We start from the raw sequence: 21598 nt of genomic DNA on the forward strand, positions 1-21598 counted from the left end.
TGAAGGAGCGAGAAACCAAGAGACACTTCAAGCTCATTTTAGAAACTAGTACTACGTGTCAGTCAGAAAGTGGGGTTGCTCTAAAGCCTCCTTTACTGCCTTATTTGACTATACAGTGTTCGCTCGTTTATCGCAGGTGTTACGTTTTAAAAATGACCCGCGATAGGTGAAATCCACGAAGTAACAAACTTTATTTTTTACAATTATTATAGCTGTTTTAAGGCTAAAACCTCTCACGACACACTTTATACACTTTTCTCAGACAGGCATCGACATTTTCACACGTGTCTCTCTTGTTTAAACACTCTCAAAGTTCAAACCTTTGTAGAAAAATAAGTCCAGTATTATAGAATGAAATCAAAGATTTAAGTTAGAGCAACATTAATGAATCAATGGTACAGAAGCAGAGGAAGCAAGAAGAATGAGTTGAGTAAAGTTTGACTTATCTGACCGTTTGGTTTCACTTAATGCGCCTTATAATCCTTTGACCTCGACACTGTTGTGTTTGTTGTCTTCTGCTAGCGAAGATTTATGTAAATTTGACAAGCTGAACGCATTCTGTACTGTACAGGAGACACGGCACGAGATTGATTGAAAATGAGCTACATCCGATCAGGACGCAGAACACCCCCAAAAAATCCACGAAACAGCGAGGCTGCGAAAAGTAAGCCGTGATATAGCAAGGGACCACTGTAATGGGGACATAATTTACAAAATAGATATAATATTGTATTTAGTAAGACTTATGACCAGCAACTGAGCCTATAAAGTTTTAATGAAAGTCTTTACTGGTGTCACAGATCAAGAGAGCTGGGGCTATATTCCATTTAACCAAACTTCTTTGGGTATAAGGAATCGAGAATGGAGGTTTAACTTTTCAGACCTCAAACGTTTTTTTTCCCTTTTTCTGGTTTCATCCGTCTCATGTGGATACTCCCACTTTCCCATTGTTATGCCTTTTCCCAGCAATGGATAATTTTCTCGCTGTTGCTCAAGCATGTTGTCATATTTACTTTGCAGCCCCCAATCCTAGTTTTAGCTGCACATACGTTTCTTTCATTAACAATTCTTCCTCATTTTTGGCCTGAGCAAAGAAATCTCTGGTATTTCTGGTTATTGCTCTTTCTACACAAGCTCCGTCCACTTCCTGTTTACACTGATACCTGCCCTGTGTACATAAACGGTCATGTGATATGTGATGATTTATGATGAATATGATGATGAATAAATAAGTCTAGAACTGCCAAACAAACATTATAGACAAACAGCTGTGCTAAAAGGTCTGTCCAGATGAAGATGGTTTTCTATGTGAAACAGTGTTTTAGGTTGAAAATGTATTGGCGCATATGAACTTTTCTACCATATGCATACCACCTTAACGTCGCTAACTCATCTTGTGCGTCACCCTCAGTAATTATCTCAGCTGGGAATTTGCTTACTGCACCATTTCCATTGATGAAGCAATGAAAACTTCAGCCCGCTGTAGCTTTTTTTTGACTGTGATCGGCCTGCACAATGACCCTTGTTCAGCCCAGTCCACATCAGCCCATACAATGAAGTCTTTTGTAGGGTTGATTCAGTCTGATATCATGCTGGAAACTATTTAGATGAGGATCACATGTTGTTCGGGCACGCCGTTTCTAAGATTCTCCTCTTACTCATTCAAGGGGAGAATGTCAAACTTCCTATAGACAATAAGATGGTTGTATGTAGTCTCAGGACACACCAGGAAGAGATGGTATTCACAAAGAAGACTGACTTACTTCCCTTTGTTGTGTAAAAAGACTTCTCGTTTTTAAGCTGATCGCTTAACATGCTGTCAAACTGTGGGAGGTTTAATGAAAATACATCCCTGTCAGAAAGTCTGATGTGCATGCTATTGATCTTCTGATTATGGCATGTAGCACAAATAGAGATCTTTGACATTTCCATTATTTTGATCTGGTCTAACAGCCCTTGTTAAATTTGGACGCCAAAATATTTTCATAGTTTGGAATTGCCTTTCAGATTTATGAGACTGCAATTGCCTGTAAAATTGCTCCCTGAATACCATTTGATTCATTTCATTATTACTTTATGCCATTGCCTTTCACGGCTTTTCTCAGAATATGCTGTAATGTTTAATATTCTGGCTTAATATCTAAAACATCTTCCTGAGATCAGGTCGTCTCCTCGAAGGTATCAGAGCCTTGTTGAATTTCATTAAGTGCTCTCGACATGCATTTTGTGCGTACTTGCAATGTGCTCTCTTATACGCCACACAGTGCAGAGTTGTACATCGGGACTTAGCTGCTGCTGAATTTTCCCACACTGTTGCAGACAGGCTGGAGCTAGAGATTCAGCGCTTTGATGATAAGCTTCTACAGCAAACAAATGCAGCAGGTTTCAGGTCTGGCAGCTGGAGTCCAAGCCTAAAACGAACTGCTTATCAACTACTTAATCCCAAAGTGGTGAAGGCCATTTCACGGTCAAATGATTCAACAGGGTGGTACCTTATCTAACTGAAGAGACAGAGACTATGCACACAACTCTCTAGTTATTATGTGAAACTCTATCTAGTTGTCTTGGCATGTGTAGTGTGTATAACCCACGGTGAGGGAGTTTTTACTGTCTGCTGCTTCCTGAAGATTACAGACGCAAACAGCCCAATCAAATCATTTATCAAATGAGCTTTATTTTCCCTCCTTGTTCCACTAAAGTGAAGACAGGCCTTATCTATCTATTCTTAACAACACCAAGAATGGCGACGCTACAGCTTAACTTTCCACGACCACATGCAGCCACCTGTATATGCCCAGCGGCTCCAGTAGGAGGTATGTTGTAAATAATTTACCTGTGCAGAATGACTGAATAATTCAAGCGCTGAATTAGACACACGTGTTGTTGCATATGTGACCAAAGTGTCTGCAAAAAGGAAGCGAGCTTTGGCTTGAGTAGAATTCATATCCAGGTGGGTGCTATTTTGTTTTTAAACACATTAAGATTCAAGGAATACGATATCTTGGTTTCATTGTAGTGTAACATGTGTCAGCACTTCTTTGCATTGATTTCCTGTTGCAGGATATTAATGCGCGGTGAAGGGCGGGGACCTGTGCTGATAAAGTAGTAGAGCACAATTTTCTAGCTCCTGGGCAAGATATAAGGCTTTGTGACGGAAGGGAAGTGGGTGCAGGTTGTTTGATGGCGAATACAGATAGAACTTCTGGTGCCGGTTTCTTTTTACAGCGATAAACATCTAGTTCCTTATAGATAACTTGATGCGCTTTTTCACAGTTTGTTTTTTGTCAGAAACCAGCTTGCCACCCGGTGATCTGAAGCGGGATGGTTTTTTTATTTATTTATTTTTGTCTAGACGTACATTTGCAATTGACTTCCATAAATACACCACATGCACACAGCCCGCTGTTAGGAGGCCATTTATACTTTTGTACGCTATTCATATCTTTGGCTCGTGATCCTGTCATAAAGTAAACACTGGTGGGAGAGCCTAGCGTTGGATGCCATACAAATCTGACACTTGATACTGAAGCTACAGCAACTAAAAGGTAAAATCTGCTATGTTAAAAAAAAATTATAAATCTAAAAGCCTGAGCTGAGATATTTGGAAAAACAAACAAACAAGGCAACGTCTGAGCTTTTTCCACCCTTCTCGGCTGGGCATATCATCCATGCCCACCATCTACCTTGCCAGTCGCAGCGGGCTCGCCCGCCCACTATGCCTGCGCCTCAGCTAGCTGTGACACTTGATCTAAGGGTCAGCTGCGTCGGATATTTCTGCTGCCTCTGTGTGTATTTTTTTTAATGTCGTAAGGGCTGGTTTGCTGTGACAGGCTGTCACATGTCACTAGGGTCAATTCGGATGACTGCAGCTTTTGCTGGCGCATAGTTGCGCTTGACTCTCATGCCTGTGGCAGTGATTCGCAGAGTATTTTCTTTCCTGTAAAATATGCATAATAATCAGTGGAAATAGAGAGTGGCTTCAAAGTCTGGACCACACAGCTTAATTTTGTTTTCCCACTGCTCTCATACTCGCAAGAGTGGCCAGGAAAGAAGTGACACGTTAGTGGCATGTTCTAATTACTCCCTTGGTTATATCATAAGTTGTAACTCTATCATCAAATCAACTTCCACAACTGGTGAAGTCACCTGGCAGTAATGTCCGCCGTGCAGTATACCACGTCTATTTTTAGCGCCTGCTTTCTCTTCTCCACGCCCGAATGAAATATCAGTAGCTTTGTAGTTTTGTCAGCCTCTTAATTCATCCCAGTTGGAGGCACAATGTGCTATATAAAGATCAAAAGCCACCTTCTACAATTAATGCGCAGATGGGTCTCAGATGCATGCAGGAACTACACAAGACACAAGCCTGCAGTGTTATTTTGTGCAAACAAATTATATTTAGATCATCTGTCAGTGTGAGATACCTCCACCCATTTTCCTTGAATGACTGTATAGCCATGAGTTTCTACTCATCATTACGAAATTCCCTTTGGGGAGCTTCTGTCAACTGCATATTGAGACTGATTTAAGAGTGTTTCAGCTCTAGATGACAATTTAATTTGAAGACTTTTTCTCTTTTTTTGTGCTGTGTATTTATGCTACAAAGAGCCTTTTATGAAAAGTGTTTCTAGTTACACTAGTAAAAGAATAACTAAGTAAGAGTGACTGCTTGAATAATGCGGTTTCCCTCCATTGTTTCCAGTGTTAAGTCTTGCCTCCAGCAAGGAGAGAAAAATGAGAAACAATGGATAGTAGGAGCATTTATAGTGAATGACTAACTGTTAGAGAATGGGGGAGTGAAACTAATATAACCTGTTTGTTCATTGTGTCCCTAACCTGTTAGTCTGTCTGGAATCTGCATAGATTACATACAAATGTAAAAAAATCCATCAAGAAAGAATGTTTAGGTAATGCATGACTGCTAATTTAAAGCTTGGTTTAGTGAGAAAACGACCGCAGGAATTAAAATGAAAACGAAACCAAAATAAAGAGTATCGACGGAGGAATGAATGCTCGAGGCCAGGAAGCACTGGTGCTTTCATAAATCAGGTATCTTGATTTTTCACTTCTCAGATTAACCAGGTCATCCATCCTTCCTATCCAGCCTTTCTTCCTTTCCAACGTAAACCTTGGATGTACAAGCCATGCTGGGAACAAGCAGGACCCTACTTGGCCAGGCACCTTAGGTTCTGTCAGCCTCAGTGACACAGCTCTCTCAGCCACCCGAAGTGTGGTTGCAGCCAGTCTGCCTCCTGTAGAGCAGCACATAGCAGCAGAGCACACACAGTACCCGGAAACCAGCCAGCTCCTGTCCATAATTGTTAGACTTCATGTGGTTTTTGGCGCTGCCATTTTAGCTTGGCTTAATTTCTACCAGAGCTCTTGTGGAATGTGGGTATGGCATTCACTGAGATTATAAACGACCGCGGATGGAGAAGATTCCAAGACTGTACAAATGCGTCTCTGGGCTAATTATCTCAGAAATGTTTGATTCGTTAATTTGATATCTAAAACAACTGATATCGTAGAGTTTCATACCCTTGGTAAATACCTAGATAAGTCATTTGTACCGGAAAAAAATGTTGTTGTAATGTTAATGGTGATGAAAATGTAATGTAAGCGACTGAGAGCCTTAGATCGTGATGCAGGCGTGTGTGGAAAAGGGAATGTCTCTGATATAAAGGAGGTCACAGCCAGATTATTATTTTATTTATGAGAGGCATGTAAAACACAAGGGCTATGCGCCTATCCAAGGTGCTTCACATATTTGAGGCATGCAAGATGCTGGACAAAAACTGATATGTTCCAGAGAAAAATAGCACGGCCTCCGTCTGAGAGAAGCTTTTTCTCTCTCTTGCTTCTGAAAGTGTCCGAGGTAGCTCTTAGAGCTTCCTCCAAGCTTGTCTTCTATTTGACTTTAAGCCTCACCTGTGACAGCTGGGCCTCTATTGTCATAAGCTAATGTCTTTATGTGCATGACTGAAGACCATTTCCCAAGTGATTACATTAAATGATGGCATGGAAAACTTCACTGGGCTCGAGTTTGTATGCAGACTATAACGCAGCTTCCCAGACAGAGAATAAGAGCTCCGGTTATGCTTGTCAGCCCCACTCATTATGGCCCATCGGACGTCCCTGCACCTGGAAAGATGTCAGCTTGATCTCTGTGTTTTGTTCGCCTGTCTGTCTTCTGCTGCCTAATGTGTCCTGGAGAGGCAGAATGAAAAACAATCCACGCTGTCGTGGATCTCGTGATTGAGTAGGAAGTGTTAGTTTCTTACAAGGACCAGCTGACGGCAGGGAGCCAGTCTTGCGAGGCGCTGTCCTAATTTATGGATGTGGGTGTTTTCCCTTTCCCGCTTTAGATGTGAATCTTGAAGTCAAAACAAATCGTTTGGAAATATTTTTAAAAAAAAGTAGATTTAATCATGGTGGTTGTGGTATGCACACATCAATCAGCAGTGGGAATGTAAACAGACACTTGAAATTGTTGCCATACGCCACGAGAAAAAAAAAAGTACAGTCACCTTCATAGTAGACATTCGGGTGCGTTTTAGCCTTGAGTCCCCAAGTGATTGCAGATAACAGTGCAATGTTGAGGAAAGGATAATCCAGCGCTCTGAATGAGTGCCAAAGACAGAGTTGAACTCCTCTTCCCCTAAGGATATCTGCTCCTGAAGGACATCCTGCCTGTGATGTCCAGTCTTCCTCAGACAGGGACCAGCCTTGAATCTGACCTTTTCCTTGCAGTGATTTATATTTTTTCACTGTGAAACGTGTGTTGGTGCAAGTCAGCAATGACTATACCCACTGTTCCAGCTAAACTCCTCCACAGACACGAGTTGCGGGCCCATGCCAGGTCAGCTGCAATGTTGATTTTTGAGAGAGACAGGAGAGAAAGACAGAAACAGACTTCCAAGGCATTTGGCTTGTCTGTCTGTTAAAAGTTAGAAGTTCACATTGGGATTTGACCAAACGCCCTTGCAGCCCATTGACCAGTAGACTAATGGAAAATTATAACAGTAGCATATGGCTGGATTAATCCTGCCACATCAGGTTATACTGGCATCCCCAGCAAGACTACTTTTACAGATGTGGAATGACTGGGACACAGTCCTCGCCATTCTTGCTGTTCCCGCTCTGCGAGATATACACAACATCTCTTTCAGCTGTCAGATTTTCTCTCTGATGTCATTTACATAATCTAAAAAAATGTTTAAAGAAAATGAAACTTGCGATTGCCTGTAAATGACAATCACTTATGCAAATACAGATGAGATGAGTGGGACGCAGCAGGCAGGAAAAGAGCCTAAAGCAGGAGGAAGCTTAGCGTTGAAACAATAAGAGTAAATTAGTCTGATTCCACCTAACCCTCCTTTATTTTCTGAAGTCAAAGCACCATCAACACAGCATTCAGGGCAAAATAAGTTAAAGAAGGAGTGGCCCAAGCCAAAGCAATCAAAACAGATTAAGTATAAATCAAAATTAGCTTCTGGGTGCTTCAGTTCAGTCCCAGTTTATGCCTGTCTGCAACCCTGAAGCGGATGCTCCCTCCTCCCTCCCTTTGCTGATCTGCTCTATATCAGGAGCCCCGCTGTTTGAACTAATGGCAAAAGTAATTAAATGTTGGATATTCTAGCTCGGGGCAAGAGGGCTGTTGTTGCAACAGTGAGTGTGTGACTGGTGTCACACTTGTATTTTCCAAATGTTAGTGGCTGGGCAATGACAAAGATGAAGACGGTGATTGTTCTTTTGTGGATTTACATATAAATTAAACAGATTAAACATAAGTGAAGTCACCGGAGGCCAAATATATGGGACAAAGTTGAGAATAATAAAAAAGTAAATACATTTTGCATGCTGTGATCGCTCTACTCATCAATCCCTTTGACTCATCACCAGCCGGCTTTAGTCCAGTCTGCGGTGATAATCTGGTATCGGGAAGTGTCACTCAAGGTCAAACAGCAGTTGGGATAAATACCTAATAGGTGCATGAGTCCAAAATGTTCCACAGGAAGAGTGAATGACAGATAAACCCCCAATGTAACACCCTTAAGTGTATGCTATTGTATTATAAAGATCCCATCTAGATTTTCTGCGTAAAGTAGCACTTTCACAGCATTGCAGTGGGAGAAATGTCAGCATGTGACACAGCAATTATACCGGTGCCCTTTTATGAGCTTGCAAATTAAGAAATATCTGTCAGGAAGAGGTCAGCCATGTTTAAATGTTAACATTTAAACATGGCTGACCTGCTGGTCTCATTGTGAGGCTTTCCTTCCAGCTCTGCTGAGATCAACTGACAACACTTCCCATCATCACTTGGGCTTGAAACAGAAGCCTGTGGTGCATTAAACTGGCGATGTGGAGCAGATGTGGTCACTAGAAGGCGTGGACATTTTTTTAAGACGCTTGAACTGTAGAAAGAGAAGTGAGGACATGACCCGGTGTGGCTGATGAAAGCTTGAGTCAAAACCCCTGATGTGATTTTCTTTTAAAAATGAATGAAGAAATGAACTGCCATTGTGAGAACAGCCATGTGAGGCATTTTAACCTCATGAGAAGCCCAGTTAGAGCTTGCACAAGGACAGGGAAGGAACTTATCAGATTTATTTGTTGTTTTTTAACCGCTCTATAGTCTCACAAGTTCACACGTTTCCACTTTAAAGAAAGGCAGTCAGTTATTTTGTTCATTCCTCCAAACTGCTGACTGTAATAATAAATAATAGAAAACATACCCAGAGAAGTGAAGTTAGATGATGGGACAATTAAAGGAAAGGCTGGTGATAACAAGGCTGCAGCTACAGACGGGGCTGTCTGATGCTGATGTATACTGAGCGCCTCCTGTGGTCCTCGGGTCTTGTCGTGTTAGCACATACACAGTCATTAGTCTCTTGTAGAGCTGCTTTTAACCGCAAAGAAAGATTACATTTGATTTTTAACTGTAGAATTAAGGGATTATGTTGAAACCTGCTAACTTCCTCACTCTGAAAAAGATATGTATTGCTTTAAAAAAAAGACTTAAGATGATCTGTTTTAAGGAAGGAGTGAGCTGTAGACTATTCTCAGTGGTTTCCACTTTACAGTCTGATAACCAGAGCTGTGTGAAACTGTGTGAACGCCCATGCTTGAATCAAATAAGGGGCCTTAGCACCCTCTTGTGAAGCACTTCTGCAGCACAAAATCATTGTGATCACCATGTTTACAGCAGAAAACACATGTGCATTGTGGCCCTGTGTGTGTGTATTTCTGTTAATTGCATTTAATACATTGAGGCTCATTATATTAATGCCATCTGCTCCTTCTCTGTGTGCATAGCTGGCAGGCCTGGGGTGGGACAGAGAACATGGCTGAACCACAGCGGGAAAGCACCAGCAGCCTGCAGAGGAAGAAGCCTCCCTGGCTCAGGCTGGACATTCCCACAACTCAGATGTCACTAGATGAGCCTCCCACATTTGTTCAGGTGCTCTTTCCCTTACTTTTTGTCACTGTTGTCATTTATGTCACGGCATGTTTTAACACTTTTCCAATAAATCTTCTCCTCTGCAGCCGGTGAAGAGACAGGGTTTTTTGCGCAGTATCAGCATGCCAGTCGAGCCCTCTCACCTCCAGTCCCCACCCCGCGATGTCTTTGACACCCGGCGGCCTGTCTTGCAACGCCAGTCATCCATCACTCAGACCATTAAGAGGTAAAACACTTGTTTTTTTTATTGCCGTCACCCAAAATATGGAAGTTTAGGATTAACACTTCAGGAAGCTTTAGAATTTTAACTTTAAGAACTTAACATCTCCTTAGCAGAGTAGCATGCAGTGAAGCTGTAGCCCACATCTTGTTGGCTATAGTTTGTGACTTTATTTTACAGATTATGGGATGTCATGCAAAGTTAAATAGTGGATGGTGGCATGTTAAAAAGTAACTTCCCCTCCCTTACCCTTTTCCAAATTTCCTAACTGCTTCCCGTTAACATCTTGATGTCCTCTGCCCGGTATTACCTTCCTAATTTTGGAACTCTAAATGAAAACCTTTACATAACAATCTGCTTTGCTCTCTCCGCATGGCTGCCACAGCGCTATCCAGCTGCACATTTCCTTTTCACTGCCTGTTGTTGTCTTTTCTCTTTTCTTCTCCTTCCCCTTTCTTGTCCATTCTCGCCACCTCGTGGTCCTGCTCTGCCTGGTCACAGCAGCAGGAGGGTTCACTTTGAGCGGATTAACACAGTGCCCGTTAAGGGGCAGCGGGCTGCACGGCGCAGCACCAGGAAACACCACTCTCTCTCCAGAACTCTGCTCAGGTACGCCAGGATGTGTTTGGTTCAGAATGAGGCTAGAGATCTGTAATTACTGAGTTCACTATTATAATATATGGGCTTGATACTTTTGATGCAGCCTTAGACATTTGATCGGTATCAGTCCAGCTTCCAAATCGCAGGAAACCATTTCTCTTTTAGTCACTGGATGTTGCATCCGTGCGTCATGTCATCACCACAAAGACTTCTTTATAAATGAGTCAGAAGGGCATGCAAAACCAAAAGCTGTTATTTTCCTGTTACTGTTACAAACAAATGTTGTAGTAATGGCCAATAATGGCCATCTGCCAAACAAATCACAAGATGTATATGTTGTCTTAGAGCAGTGCTCATTAGTGAACCAGCATTTTAAGGATGACATGCCAGATTTGACGGCCCCTTTAGATTAGAGAGTATGTTCCTGGGCAGTGACAATGACCAGGCATAATCACGGAAGCCAAGCTGACGCAATAAAAGGCTCTCAACGTCTGTGCTTATCACGCAGTCCTATCACCAGCATACACTTCAAGAACTAAGGGTCACACAGATATTACATCGTCTTAAGGAAAGGGGGGGCTTAAGTATACATAAACACCATCAAATTTCCACCTAGCCTTCACTCTGCAGCTGGCAATTAGTGCAGAAACAGCTAGCTGGCCTGAATTTTCCTTTGAAGAATGTTTCCACTTCCACTTCCTGGCCTCGGGGAGCTGTAACATTGTTTGCTCTGGTACTTATTAGGCTTCAACTTAAACAACATGATTGCATGTGTATACATCAAGGGTTACCAGAATGTGCCGGTGTGCAGAGTGGGACACAAATAAAACTTAAAAAGCATCCTTATTGTGTGTTTAATGGGATTTGCTGTCTGCTGGTGTCAGTTAAGATTAGGAAAGCTTAGTATGTTGGATTTTATTTGGCGCCTCAAAAGTCAACTAGTTCCTAAAAGTGTGTGACTACACTGCGCATAAATATTTGAAGTGTGTAAATGTGTGACTTTCCCAGTGTATCTGGACATATGCAGCACATGCCTAGACTTGTTCCCTCTCCTGTGCCCATTACTTACACTATCTAGGGCACCTTTTTTACACCGTGGGAGGTGTTGTCTTATCAGTGCCTTGCATGTTTGCTGACCAACTCCTCTATATATTGCAAGGTTCTCTCACTCTGTCTTTCTTTAGAAAGGTAGGTGAATTTAATATCTCTGCGGGAAATGAAGCTGAAAAGTTGGTGTTTGTGGTTTTAAGGGGAACGGCGGACTGGTTTGGAGTCAGTAAGGACGGAGATGCCACTCAGAGATGGCAGAGGAAAAGTTTGCGCCACTGCAGCCTGCGCTATGGAAAGCTAAAACCACAGGTGATCCGAGAGATGGACCTGCCCAGCCAGGACAACATCTCCTTGACCAGCACTGAGACTCCACCTCCTCTCTATGTCCCCTCCTCACAACATGGCATGCAAAAGGTAAAGGGACACTTTGACACTACATGTTTAAAAAAACCAAACTGATCTAATTTAGCAGAGAGGACATGAAAATAACACTGCTCAAAAGACATTACTGTGTAAGTGCAATAAAAACTTATCTAGCAGGTGTCACGCTGTTTATTTTGTTTGTGATTGCAATTAAATGTGTAATTTCAATTAAAAAAAAATGAAAAAACACAAGTATTTATGGCCTTAATTAAAGAGGGGAACTTCATCCTGAGAAATTTTTAAAAACATGTATCTAATATCTGAGGTAAAACATTCTTGTGGGATCTGCCTAACTTGTTGATCCACTGATCTCCAGATTGTGGACCCACTGGCGCGAGGAAGAGCATTCCGCATGGTGGAGGAGGTGGATGGTTACAGCGTGCCCCACACCCCCATCACTCCTGGAGCTGCTTCGATTTGCTCCTTCACCAGCTCCCGCTCAGGTCTCAATCGGCTGCCTCGCCGACGTAAGAGGGAGTCTGTGGCAAAGATGAGTTTCAGGGCTGCAGCGGCACTGGTCAAGGTGGGAGAGAGGGATCCAATAAACAGATTACATTCAAATACATGCAGTCTTTATAAAAATGAGCATTAATACTGTACAATAAAGAGTAAAACACTTTTGCATGTGGGCTCTATTTGTGCTGGTTCACTGATTTTGATGATATTTCTCAGGGGCGCTCATTACGGGAGAGCACTCTAAGACAGGCTCAAAGACGAAGCTTCACCCCCGCAAGCTTCATGGAGGAAGATGTGGTTGACTTTCCTGATGAATTGGACACATCCTTCTTTGCTAGAGTAAGACGGGACAAATAACAATATTCTCGTTCATGTTTCAAAGCCCCTAATCGCGTCTTCTTTGTAGGATATTCTGATGCACGAGGAGTTGTCCACATACGCAGACGAAGTCTTTGAGTCACCGTCTGAGGCGGCCGTGAAGGAGGACGAGCCCAGCAGCAAGAAGGATGAGACGGAGCTCACAGGCAGCGCCCTAGATAAGACAGAGCTGGAAAGAAGTCATCTCATGCTGTGAGTTGCCACAGGGTTTGTCAGTGAGGCTGTGATGATAATTTTAACATGAATCTTCATTCCTGGAAAGCAGTTTTCTCATGAAAAGTGCAAAACATATATGAGTCAGACAGTAGTGTTAGTTTAGATCAGTGTCTCCAAAAATCAAAATATAATAGACAATATAAAAAGCAATATATAAACTGACAGTGTAGGTTTGTGATTCTGGTTGGCGATGTTGTCTGACATTATCACAAGTTGGAAATTTGTTCTAAAAGACAATGCACTATCTGATGAGGACATACGTCTCCCTTTTATTTCAGACCTCTGGAGCGAGGGTGGCGTAAAGCCAAAGAAGGAACTCCTGGACCACCAAAGGTGCCCTTGCGGCAGGAGGTCGTGAGTGTTCACGGACAGCGGCGTGGGCAGCGCATTGTTGTTCCTGTCAAGAAGCTTTTTGCCCGAGAGAAACGGCCTTATGGCTTGGGCATGGTGGGGAAACTCACAAACCGCACCTACCGCAAGCGCATTGACAGCTACGTCAAGAGACAAATAGAGGATATGGATGACCACAGGTACAAAACTTCTCACTAATGAGCAGTTCTACCCCACAGTGGGTGATGTTGATGGATGTGTAGCTGCTGCCTATTAAACATGTTCTTTGTCTCTTCTAGGCCTTTTTTTACATACTGGATCACCTTTGTCCATTTGCTCATCACTATCTTGGCTGTGTCCATCTATGGTTTTGCACCTCCAGGCTTCTCCCAGCATGAGACGGTTGATTCTGTGAGTCCAGGCTCAGATGGCGGATGTATGTGCATTGACGCCTTGGCAATTTTCATCTTTCAATAATGTGTAACCTTTTTTGTGTGTGATAATTCAGGTTTTAAGAAACAAAGGTGTGTATGAAAATGTCAAGTTTGTACAGCAGGAGAACTTTTGGATTGGGCCCAGTTCGGTAAGCTGTCTTTGATTGTTTTTTTTTTTGTTGTTTTTTTTGTAATTTGTTCTTTTTTTAAATTTTAGAGTTCATGCATAAATGTCAGCAAATTATTTAATTTTTTACTTTATACCTTTATCCATTCATTTTTAGGAAGCCCTGATCCACTTGGGGGCCAAATACTCTCCATGCATGCGCCAAGACCAGCAAGTGCATGATCTCATCAGGGAAAAGAGGGACATCGAAAGAAACTCTGCCTGCTGTGTGCGCAACGATCGCTCAGGCTGCGTCCAAACCTCAGAGGAGGAATGCTCGGTCGGTAAACAACCCTTTATTTTGGGATCCTTGACATTTGCAGCTCTGCATCAAAGAGAAGCCGTGGGCAATGTTGATTTCTTGTTTTCAGAGTACTCTGGCTGTGTGGGTGAAATGGCCGGGGCATCCCAGCACTCCCAAGTTAAATGGTAAAGACAGACAGTACGGTTCAGTGTGCCATCAGGATCCCAGGTAAGGCGCGCTAGTAGTTTCAGTGGTTGAAGCTTGCAGTGTTTATTTAATGATAACGACACTGTACTGCTATACCTTCTGTGCTTCCAGGATATGTCTAGAGCCAGCCTCAGTGTCACCTCATGAATGGCCTGATGACATCACCAAGTGGCCAGTGAGTATGCTGAAACGCCGCTTGGTTTTGAGGCCCAAACAGAAGAAGGATAGATCAGATTGTGATTTTAAGGATTTAAATCTAGAGCTAGGCCCTCCTGTGTGCGTTTGCATGTTGTCCCTGTGTTTGTGCCGGTTTTCTCGAGGAGCTGGTACCCTCAGCGCTGCAGGGCAACCACCCACCGTTCCACTACTAAAGCTCGATTAAATGCATTAAAAGAGTTTTTTAAATCTCACCTTTATTGCTACGACTGGTAAATCCTGACACCCTTCTAATATTTATGTTATACCTCCAAAACACAGAAATTTTAGATCATTTGCAATTTAGCAATGTTATCATCTTTCTCCCTGCTACTTTTATACTATTCTCAGTATAAAAAAGGCTTGTTTTTGGTGTAGCTGAGTTGTAAAAAAAATAATTTACACTACAGAATTCATTCTGTTTTATTTTAAAATTTTTACCTTGGATATAATCAGGATAAATTGACTGTTGTTCCCTTTTTCCCTGGCTTTTAGGTTTGTACCAGGTACAACACAGGGAACCATACCAACCTGCCTCATATAGACTGTACCATCACAGGCCGACCCTGCTGCATTGGAACCAAAGGGAGGTGAGGAGAGAAAAATTTATTCCAAATAAATTGCACACTGGATGAATAACCACTTGATTCACTCGCTTAACACATGCCGTTTGCTTTCTTCAAGGTGTGAAATTACATCCCGGGAATATTGTGACTTCATGAAGGGCTACTTTCATGAGGAGGCTACTCTTTGCTCTCAAGTAAGCAACTCTGTTTAATACAGAAAAAAGAAGAAAAAAACACTTAGTACTGATTAGAAAGATGTGGGGGTTTTTTTATGTTTAAGGAAGTGTGTAGTTGTCTGCCTTTCTTTCCAGTTTTTCCATTCCTTGTTTTGGGTTTTCATTATGACTGCGTGATGTTATTATGTCATGACACCGTGTTCTGCCCTTTCTTTAGGTGCACTGCATGGACGATGTGTGTGGACTGTTGCCTTTCCTCAACCCTGAGGTCCCAGATCAGTTTTACAGGCTCTGGCTCTCACTCTTCCTGCATGCTGGGTGAGTCAGTCGCTGGCAGTAGCTGCTCATTCAGCTTTCTACCTGGCAAAAGAATCAAACACTACTAAAAGTAATAGTTGGAAAGTTTTAACAGGTTTTGTGGTGTTTAGTTATTGTTTCAAGACAATTTCTAACATGAGCTGGATTAAACAAAAAGAAAATAATAATAATAATAATAATAATAACTAATTTCACCAACCAGAGGGACAATTAAGCAGACCTGTTCTTCTTATCAGACGGTGGAAATGGTCCACGTCAGGGTCTGTGTTAGCACCAAGCAGCGAAGACAGAAATGATTAAAAGATCTGAATCAGGCAGGTTTATCCGCCCAAGATGTTTGCCACACACAAGGAAATTAGCTCTTGGTATCAATATGTCCTCGTATCACAACAAATCAAATACAGAGGCATCCTCAACACATATATGAAAGATGAATAGATGGGTAATAGAAGACAACAAAAGGAGGTGAGGACAAATAGTGCCTTTACAGACAATGAATTATATGTGGTCGGTTCCTGTTTGTTTATTAAAAAAAAATACACACTGAATGGGAGAATATGCCAGTTAAGAAGTGTTGAAATAGTGTTGGCTAGTTGATTATGTAGGCACCTGAGTACTGCAGGGATGACTTTTTCATTCTTTAAATTATATTATATTTATTGGTTGCTAACTGTGCTCTACACTTTTTGGAATAGTGCAGAAAATAAGATAATATGCATATAATAATAATATCATAAAGTTTCTCATACTTATGTGAGTTTTTGGCACAACAAACTTCACAAATTAATGCATCTTTCATTATTACTGAAGCACAAATGCAGTCACATAAAGTAAGTAATAATATCACCAGTCCAAGTTCAGGTGCTTGGCAAAATGAAGATGAATTTCCAGGAAATCCTCTGTAATATCATAATGCCACTTGTTAGCAAATGGCTTCTCTGGAATACATACAAATTAAGAACTCGTGGGTAGTTTATTTCTGTTTTGTAAAGTAAACACAAAAAGATTTTAAACTGACATGTGACGTGTTCGTTTACCTTGCAATTGCAAGTGGTCACCCATAGGCGAGAGTGGTGCATGCTCTACGTACAACCGGCAATTTTTACTTATGTGCGACTGAACTATAAAGCAATTAGTAAATAATAATGTTCCTTAGTTTGCTTAGTTTGCACAATAATGTGTTAGATATAAATACAGTTGCCCAAACTGACATTTTAATATTTGACGTGTCAGATAGTGACAGGAGTGCACGCTGCATGAATAGGCAGAGAAGTGACAAGTTTTCTGATTCTTCTTGCTGACGCTTCACTTGTCGTTGCCACATTTGACTCCTGCAAATGTTCTTTGGTTTGGCAGCTCTGGGTTCATTACCCTGTTGGTAGCGCATCCTATAACACTGCTTCATTCAGGAATTTCCTTTTTTTATACATATTTTTCTTTTAAACCAGCACGTTTGTGCAATACAAATTCAAGGGAAGCTCTGTTCTCCCCTCCATTGTTGGGGGGATTTAATTGTTCTCTGTCTTTATTCCTGTTTAAAAGTGTATATATAATAATGTTATTATAATACAATATCATTAGAGAGATAGGGGCAATCTTCTTATCAGATGAACCAGCAGTGCCTCATATGCAGTTGGCTAAAGTTACTCCAGCTGTTTTCCATGTGTTCCACGTATTCATTACTTGCAGTTATTCGCAGTATATATCAGACTGTCAGTTTCTCTTTGGTGTAGTTTAGACCTGTCAGTCAGGCAGCACAAAGAGCTGACCTTAAGAAGAGCAGTGCTTCATCTTTATTCAGTCTCTTATCTCTCTCCTGGGTAATTAAACAAAGTGCCCTCGCTACACGAACTCATTAAGCTTCAGTGAGATGGAGGCTGATTTTGCTGTTGAGCAAAGTCATTCCCACTCGGCACTTGAGGGGCTTGCCTCTTCAACACAGAGGGATTATCTTCCCGACACGTGCGGCTTTTCACCCACATTCACTCGCGCATCACACTCGTCACACATATGAACTATTTGTCATTGTCTGTCCTCCCAGAATCCTTCACTGCCTGGTGTCGGTGGCTTTCCAGATGACCATCCTGAGGGATCTGGAGAAGCTGGCAGGCTGGTTGCGCATTTCAATCATTTACATACTCAGTGGCATCACTGGCAACTTAGCTTCAGCCATTTTCCTGCCCTACAGAGCAGAGGTGATCACCAGCTAGACACAATACCTTTCACAAAATGACAAGTAATTTTGATCAGATATAAAAGACTGAACAGCTCATTGTGTTTTCTCAAGCCTGTGTCTCTCTTGATGCTGTCTTTGTCTCAGGTGGGTCCAGCTGGCTCGCAGTTTGGAATTCTAGCCTGCCTGTTTGTGGAGCTGTTTCAGAGCTGGCAGATCCTGGCGCAGCCCTGGAGGGCCTTCACCAAGCTGCTGTGTGTGGTGCTCTTCCTCTTTGCCTTTGGGCTGCTGCCCTGGATCGACAATTTTGCCCACATTTGTGGCTTCATCTCTGGCTTCTTCCTGTCCTTCGCCTTCCTACCCTATATCAGCTTTGGCCGCATGGACCTGTACCGCAAACGCTGCCAGATTATCATCTTCCTGCTGGTGTTTGTTGGACTCTTTTCAGGCCTCGTGGTGCTCTTCTACGTCTACCCAATCAAGTGTGAATGGTGCGAGTTGCTCACCTGCATACCCTTTACAGACAAGTTCTGCGAGAAGTATGACCTCAATGCTCACCTCCACTGAAGTGTGAGCACTGCAGGAAGGCATCAGGTCAAAAGACACGGACTGGCTGGGGGATTGTCTCCCTCTTCTATGTGGACTATGATAATATGCTTGTGTTATTTTACCCAATATGAATACCCATACCACTCATCGTAAGGACTTATTTTCATCATCACTCCTTCACTGTCCAGTGAAACAAAGCTAAGGCACTTGTGAACCTCACCAAAACACCTAGCTGTTCTGCAGAAATGAGAAAAGCCAGCGCTGGAACAATGAAGATTTTCTTTTCCCTTTTTTTTGTACATTCACCCTCCAGGCAAAAGATTTATTAATATTATTATCCAGGCAACCTCATACAAAAGCAGGGACAAAAATCAGATATTGATACCTTTGGTGCCTTGTTGATAAATGTACCAACTACTGCCATATTTTTGTTACATTATGCTGAGCACTCGAATGTTATCTCTCTTTTTTTTTTCGTTTATTGCTTCTCAAGAAGTGATTACTGTTTTGAACACGGTAGTGTTTTAGCTACCTGTCTACTCACATGTATTTGAAAAGAAAAGTAAAAAAAAATCTACAAAATGAAAATGTCTGCCTCTACTGCTTGAGCACATGATGAAGATTGCTTTAAAGTATTTAAACTCATAAGAATTCAAACAAAGCCGCAACAAGCTATGGAATTGTATTACAGCTTGGATTTGTATGGTTTATAAAAATAGAATTGTATTTACACTGAGATGTTGTTTACAGTAATTGCCTTCTATAAATAATTAAAAACATTATTCATCTATTGTACAAGTGACAGAAGACTAGATAAATAGATAACTGAGAAAAGCAACAGGTTCATTTTGTTGCTTGAGGACCTAAATCCACTGTTGTTCCCCTCAGGCCTTAACACAGACTTAACTCCGTGGTCAGTGGATCAGGGGACGCATTAGGATACCGAACCCAGGCCAGCTATATTCGTGTCCTCTTTTCTCCTGCTGCAGTATTTTGTGCTTGACAAGAGTCCATGTTAGAAATAAGTGGAGTGGAGAGTGCAGGGTAAGGATTGAAGGACTAGCAGTCGCTGTTCCGCCGTGAATACGCCTGTCCACATAGAGTGTACTCCATCTCTTGGAAGTGCATGTTAGATACTGTGATGGCTGATGGCCCTATCTCCTTGAAGCCAGCCTTGAGGTAGAAGGGCACGAGGAAATCCTCGCAGATCAGCAGAGCTCGACGGAGGCCTGGCATGCAGCTCACGTACTGCAAGTAGCGCCACAAGATGATGGAGCCCTTTCCCTGCTGGCGACAGTGGCGGTGCACAGACAGCACATGGATGTGCACAGTGGAGCTGTCTGGGACATGCTGAGTCATGGCCTCCTGGAAGACCGTGATTAAATAGAAGTGATGTTATTAAAAAAAAGAAAAAAAAAGAAAATGAATGAGCCACAGAATCACAGTCATTTCACCAAAATCAGGCAATTGTGAAATACCTGTGAAAGCCTCTCCTTGTCCCAGCCAGAGCCGATGATGAAAGCTACCAGCTGTCCCTCTTCAAACCAGCCCAGAGACAGCTCAGGGCACTGACCCAGGAAGTTAAGAACTTCATCCAGGGTAAGCGGACACTCTCCAGACACAGATATAAATGCTGGGGAGGATTTTAGAGAGTGCGTCAGTTTGTGGGAGGAATGAAAATGAAAGCATGAAAGAAATATGCTCTCACTAACTCTGTAAATGGCACTAAGATGAAGTTACACATTAATATGTTTCTTATATGAAATGCAACGATCTTGCCCAATGACTTGCCTTCTCTTTCAATCTCAAACACACTGATGGCATCCTGTGGTGTGAGGTTCCTGAACTCGCTGGCTGGAAGTGTGTGCCGCCTCTGTTGCAGAGGGTTGTCCACCCTGACAGGTGTCTTCTGAAAGAAGGGTTTGAAGAACAGTAAGCCACTGACCTGTTGTGTCATGATGCCTCAATACAGCAACAACAGGAGCTTCTGATTATTTCACACAGTTCCTCCTGTGAGTCTGTCTCCTTTTTCCCAGCCTTTTTGTACTAGAACTTTTAGTAGCAGTCAGATAAAGTTAAACCCTGCTAACAAAACCTCCCGTGTCCTGCTTTTCCCACAGCTGAGTCCAGTCTTAGTCACCTCAGCTGGCAAGATGCTGACCTTCTCGCCTCCCCCACTCTCTCTCCCTCCTCCTCTTTTTTAACTGATCTCTAAGTGGCTGCTTCCAAGTAGGATAGCTGTCTGTGCACGTGCCACCAAAGTCTTTAAATCCTCTAACGTTAAACAGCAGACTTTATTGTTCTTGCTGTATTTTTTATGCGCTTTATACTTTGGATTTGGTTTGCACCGCCACATTAAGAGATTGACAAGTCTGTAGCTGCAGCAGTTCAGTGAGAATTTTTTACTTATTAGTATTCAGAAAGCTTTAATCATTCCAACACTGAGATAAACGTTTGAATCAACCTCGTGTCAGAGTAGTTACAGAAGTCTTTTTTTAGTTTTCCCTCTGTGTTAGAATATCTTTTTGTAATGGTAATATCCTGCCCGCACAGATGGAATAACTCAGGCAGATTAATTGTAAAACTGTGAACCTTCAGTATGAAAAAAAGCGTGTTGTTTAGATACTAGTTTTCATGGGCACATGGATATTGGCACATGCACATTTGCATGTCCTCTGGGTTTTGTCTTGTTCAGCGTGGGGATGTGCAGGACATGGTGTGACTGTTGTGGTGATGCTCGTGTTTTTAGAGACCAAGGGCGTCCGGGCTAATTTGACTGAACCGAGTAAGGAGGAGAGATTTTATGTGGATTGCTGTGGGGGGGATTTCATGCCTTAAAGAGATTTAGCACAGGCTAATTAAATGAGAGCGCACTAGCATCAGCTTGCCTTGGGTAAACCTGTTTACACAGACGTGTTTAGCTGTCAGCACAACAGTAGAACACTCTGAGTTCACTCTACAGCAAACCACTTAATGTCATGGAATAAAACCACAGTGCTCTATATCACAAATTCTTGTTTATAAGAAATCTTAAGTGGATGTGTATGCATTGCATTCCTTAACTTCTTCATCTAATAAACTTTTTCATTGGATTTTCCTTTGTTAAGACCTAAGCCTTATTTCTCTGGCCCCAAGAGTTTTATATTTTATACTGCAGTTATTTGGCTGTACAAATACTTTCTCCAAATGGCCTCAACTATTATAAAAGGAACATTATTATTAAAAGGATTACTGCTTCATACCACTCCTCCCTTTGGCCTTGGGCTGTAATGATGTTTTGTAAATCTCATTTATTCTGTGTTATCTGGACAGCCTGCTAATCACAAATACAAGAACGTCTATGTGAGCCGGATCATCAGATGTCAGGCATGTACACGGCCAGAGATTGCATTACCTTTTCTGACCTGGGAATCTGTCAGTGCTGAACACACTGT

The 21598-nt window shown here is 42.1% G+C and overlaps 2 protein-coding genes across 4 annotated transcripts in view; one reads left to right on the top strand and one right to left on the bottom strand.

The window, feature by feature from the left end:
• The window catches only part of rhbdf1a (rhomboid 5 homolog 1a (Drosophila)), a 29214-nt gene extending 10314 nt beyond the window's left edge, over positions 1-18900 (top strand). The window contains exons 2-19 of one of the 3 annotated variants that reach the window (XM_087839919.1): positions 9319-9463; positions 9550-9689; positions 10185-10292; positions 11534-11747; positions 12073-12279; positions 12429-12551; positions 12619-12782; positions 13085-13336; positions 13436-13547; positions 13645-13719; positions 13855-14016; positions 14108-14208; positions 14299-14362; positions 14878-14972; positions 15067-15142; positions 15342-15442; positions 17484-17637; positions 17763-18900. In XM_087839919.1, the coding sequence (XP_087696045.1) occupies positions 9347-9463; positions 9550-9689; positions 10185-10292; positions 11534-11747; positions 12073-12279; positions 12429-12551; positions 12619-12782; positions 13085-13336; positions 13436-13547; positions 13645-13719; positions 13855-14016; positions 14108-14208; positions 14299-14362; positions 14878-14972; positions 15067-15142; positions 15342-15442; positions 17484-17637; positions 17763-18182 (2685 nt within the window). In that variant the 5' untranslated portion in view covers positions 9319-9346 and the 3' untranslated portion in view covers positions 18183-18900. The remainder of the gene's footprint in view (positions 1-9318; positions 9464-9549; positions 9690-10184; positions 10293-11533; positions 11748-12072; positions 12280-12428; positions 12552-12618; positions 12783-13084; positions 13337-13435; positions 13548-13644; positions 13720-13854; positions 14017-14107; positions 14209-14298; positions 14363-14877; positions 14973-15066; positions 15143-15341; positions 15443-17483; positions 17638-17762) is intronic. The other 2 variants (XM_087839920.1, XM_087839921.1) reach the window with 2 other exon arrangements.
• Positions 18901-19039: 139 nt separating this feature from the next.
• aanat2 (aralkylamine N-acetyltransferase 2) lies at positions 19040-20121 on the bottom strand. Its single transcript, XM_006798155.3, has 3 exons — positions 19956-20121; positions 19643-19797; positions 19040-19529 (listed from the first exon to the last, which is right to left on the bottom strand). The coding sequence occupies exons 1-3, from the start codon at positions 20119-20121 to the stop codon at positions 19224-19226; spliced, it is 627 nt and encodes a 208-aa protein (XP_006798218.1). The 3' UTR covers positions 19040-19223.
• Positions 20122-21598: the final 1477 nt, after the last annotated feature.

This window comes from Neolamprologus brichardi, chromosome 4 (assembly GCF_056152115.1).
Source record: "Neolamprologus brichardi isolate AB-2024 chromosome 4, ASM5615211v1, whole genome shotgun sequence".
Lineage (NCBI taxonomy): Eukaryota > Metazoa > Chordata > Actinopteri > Cichliformes > Cichlidae > Neolamprologus > Neolamprologus brichardi.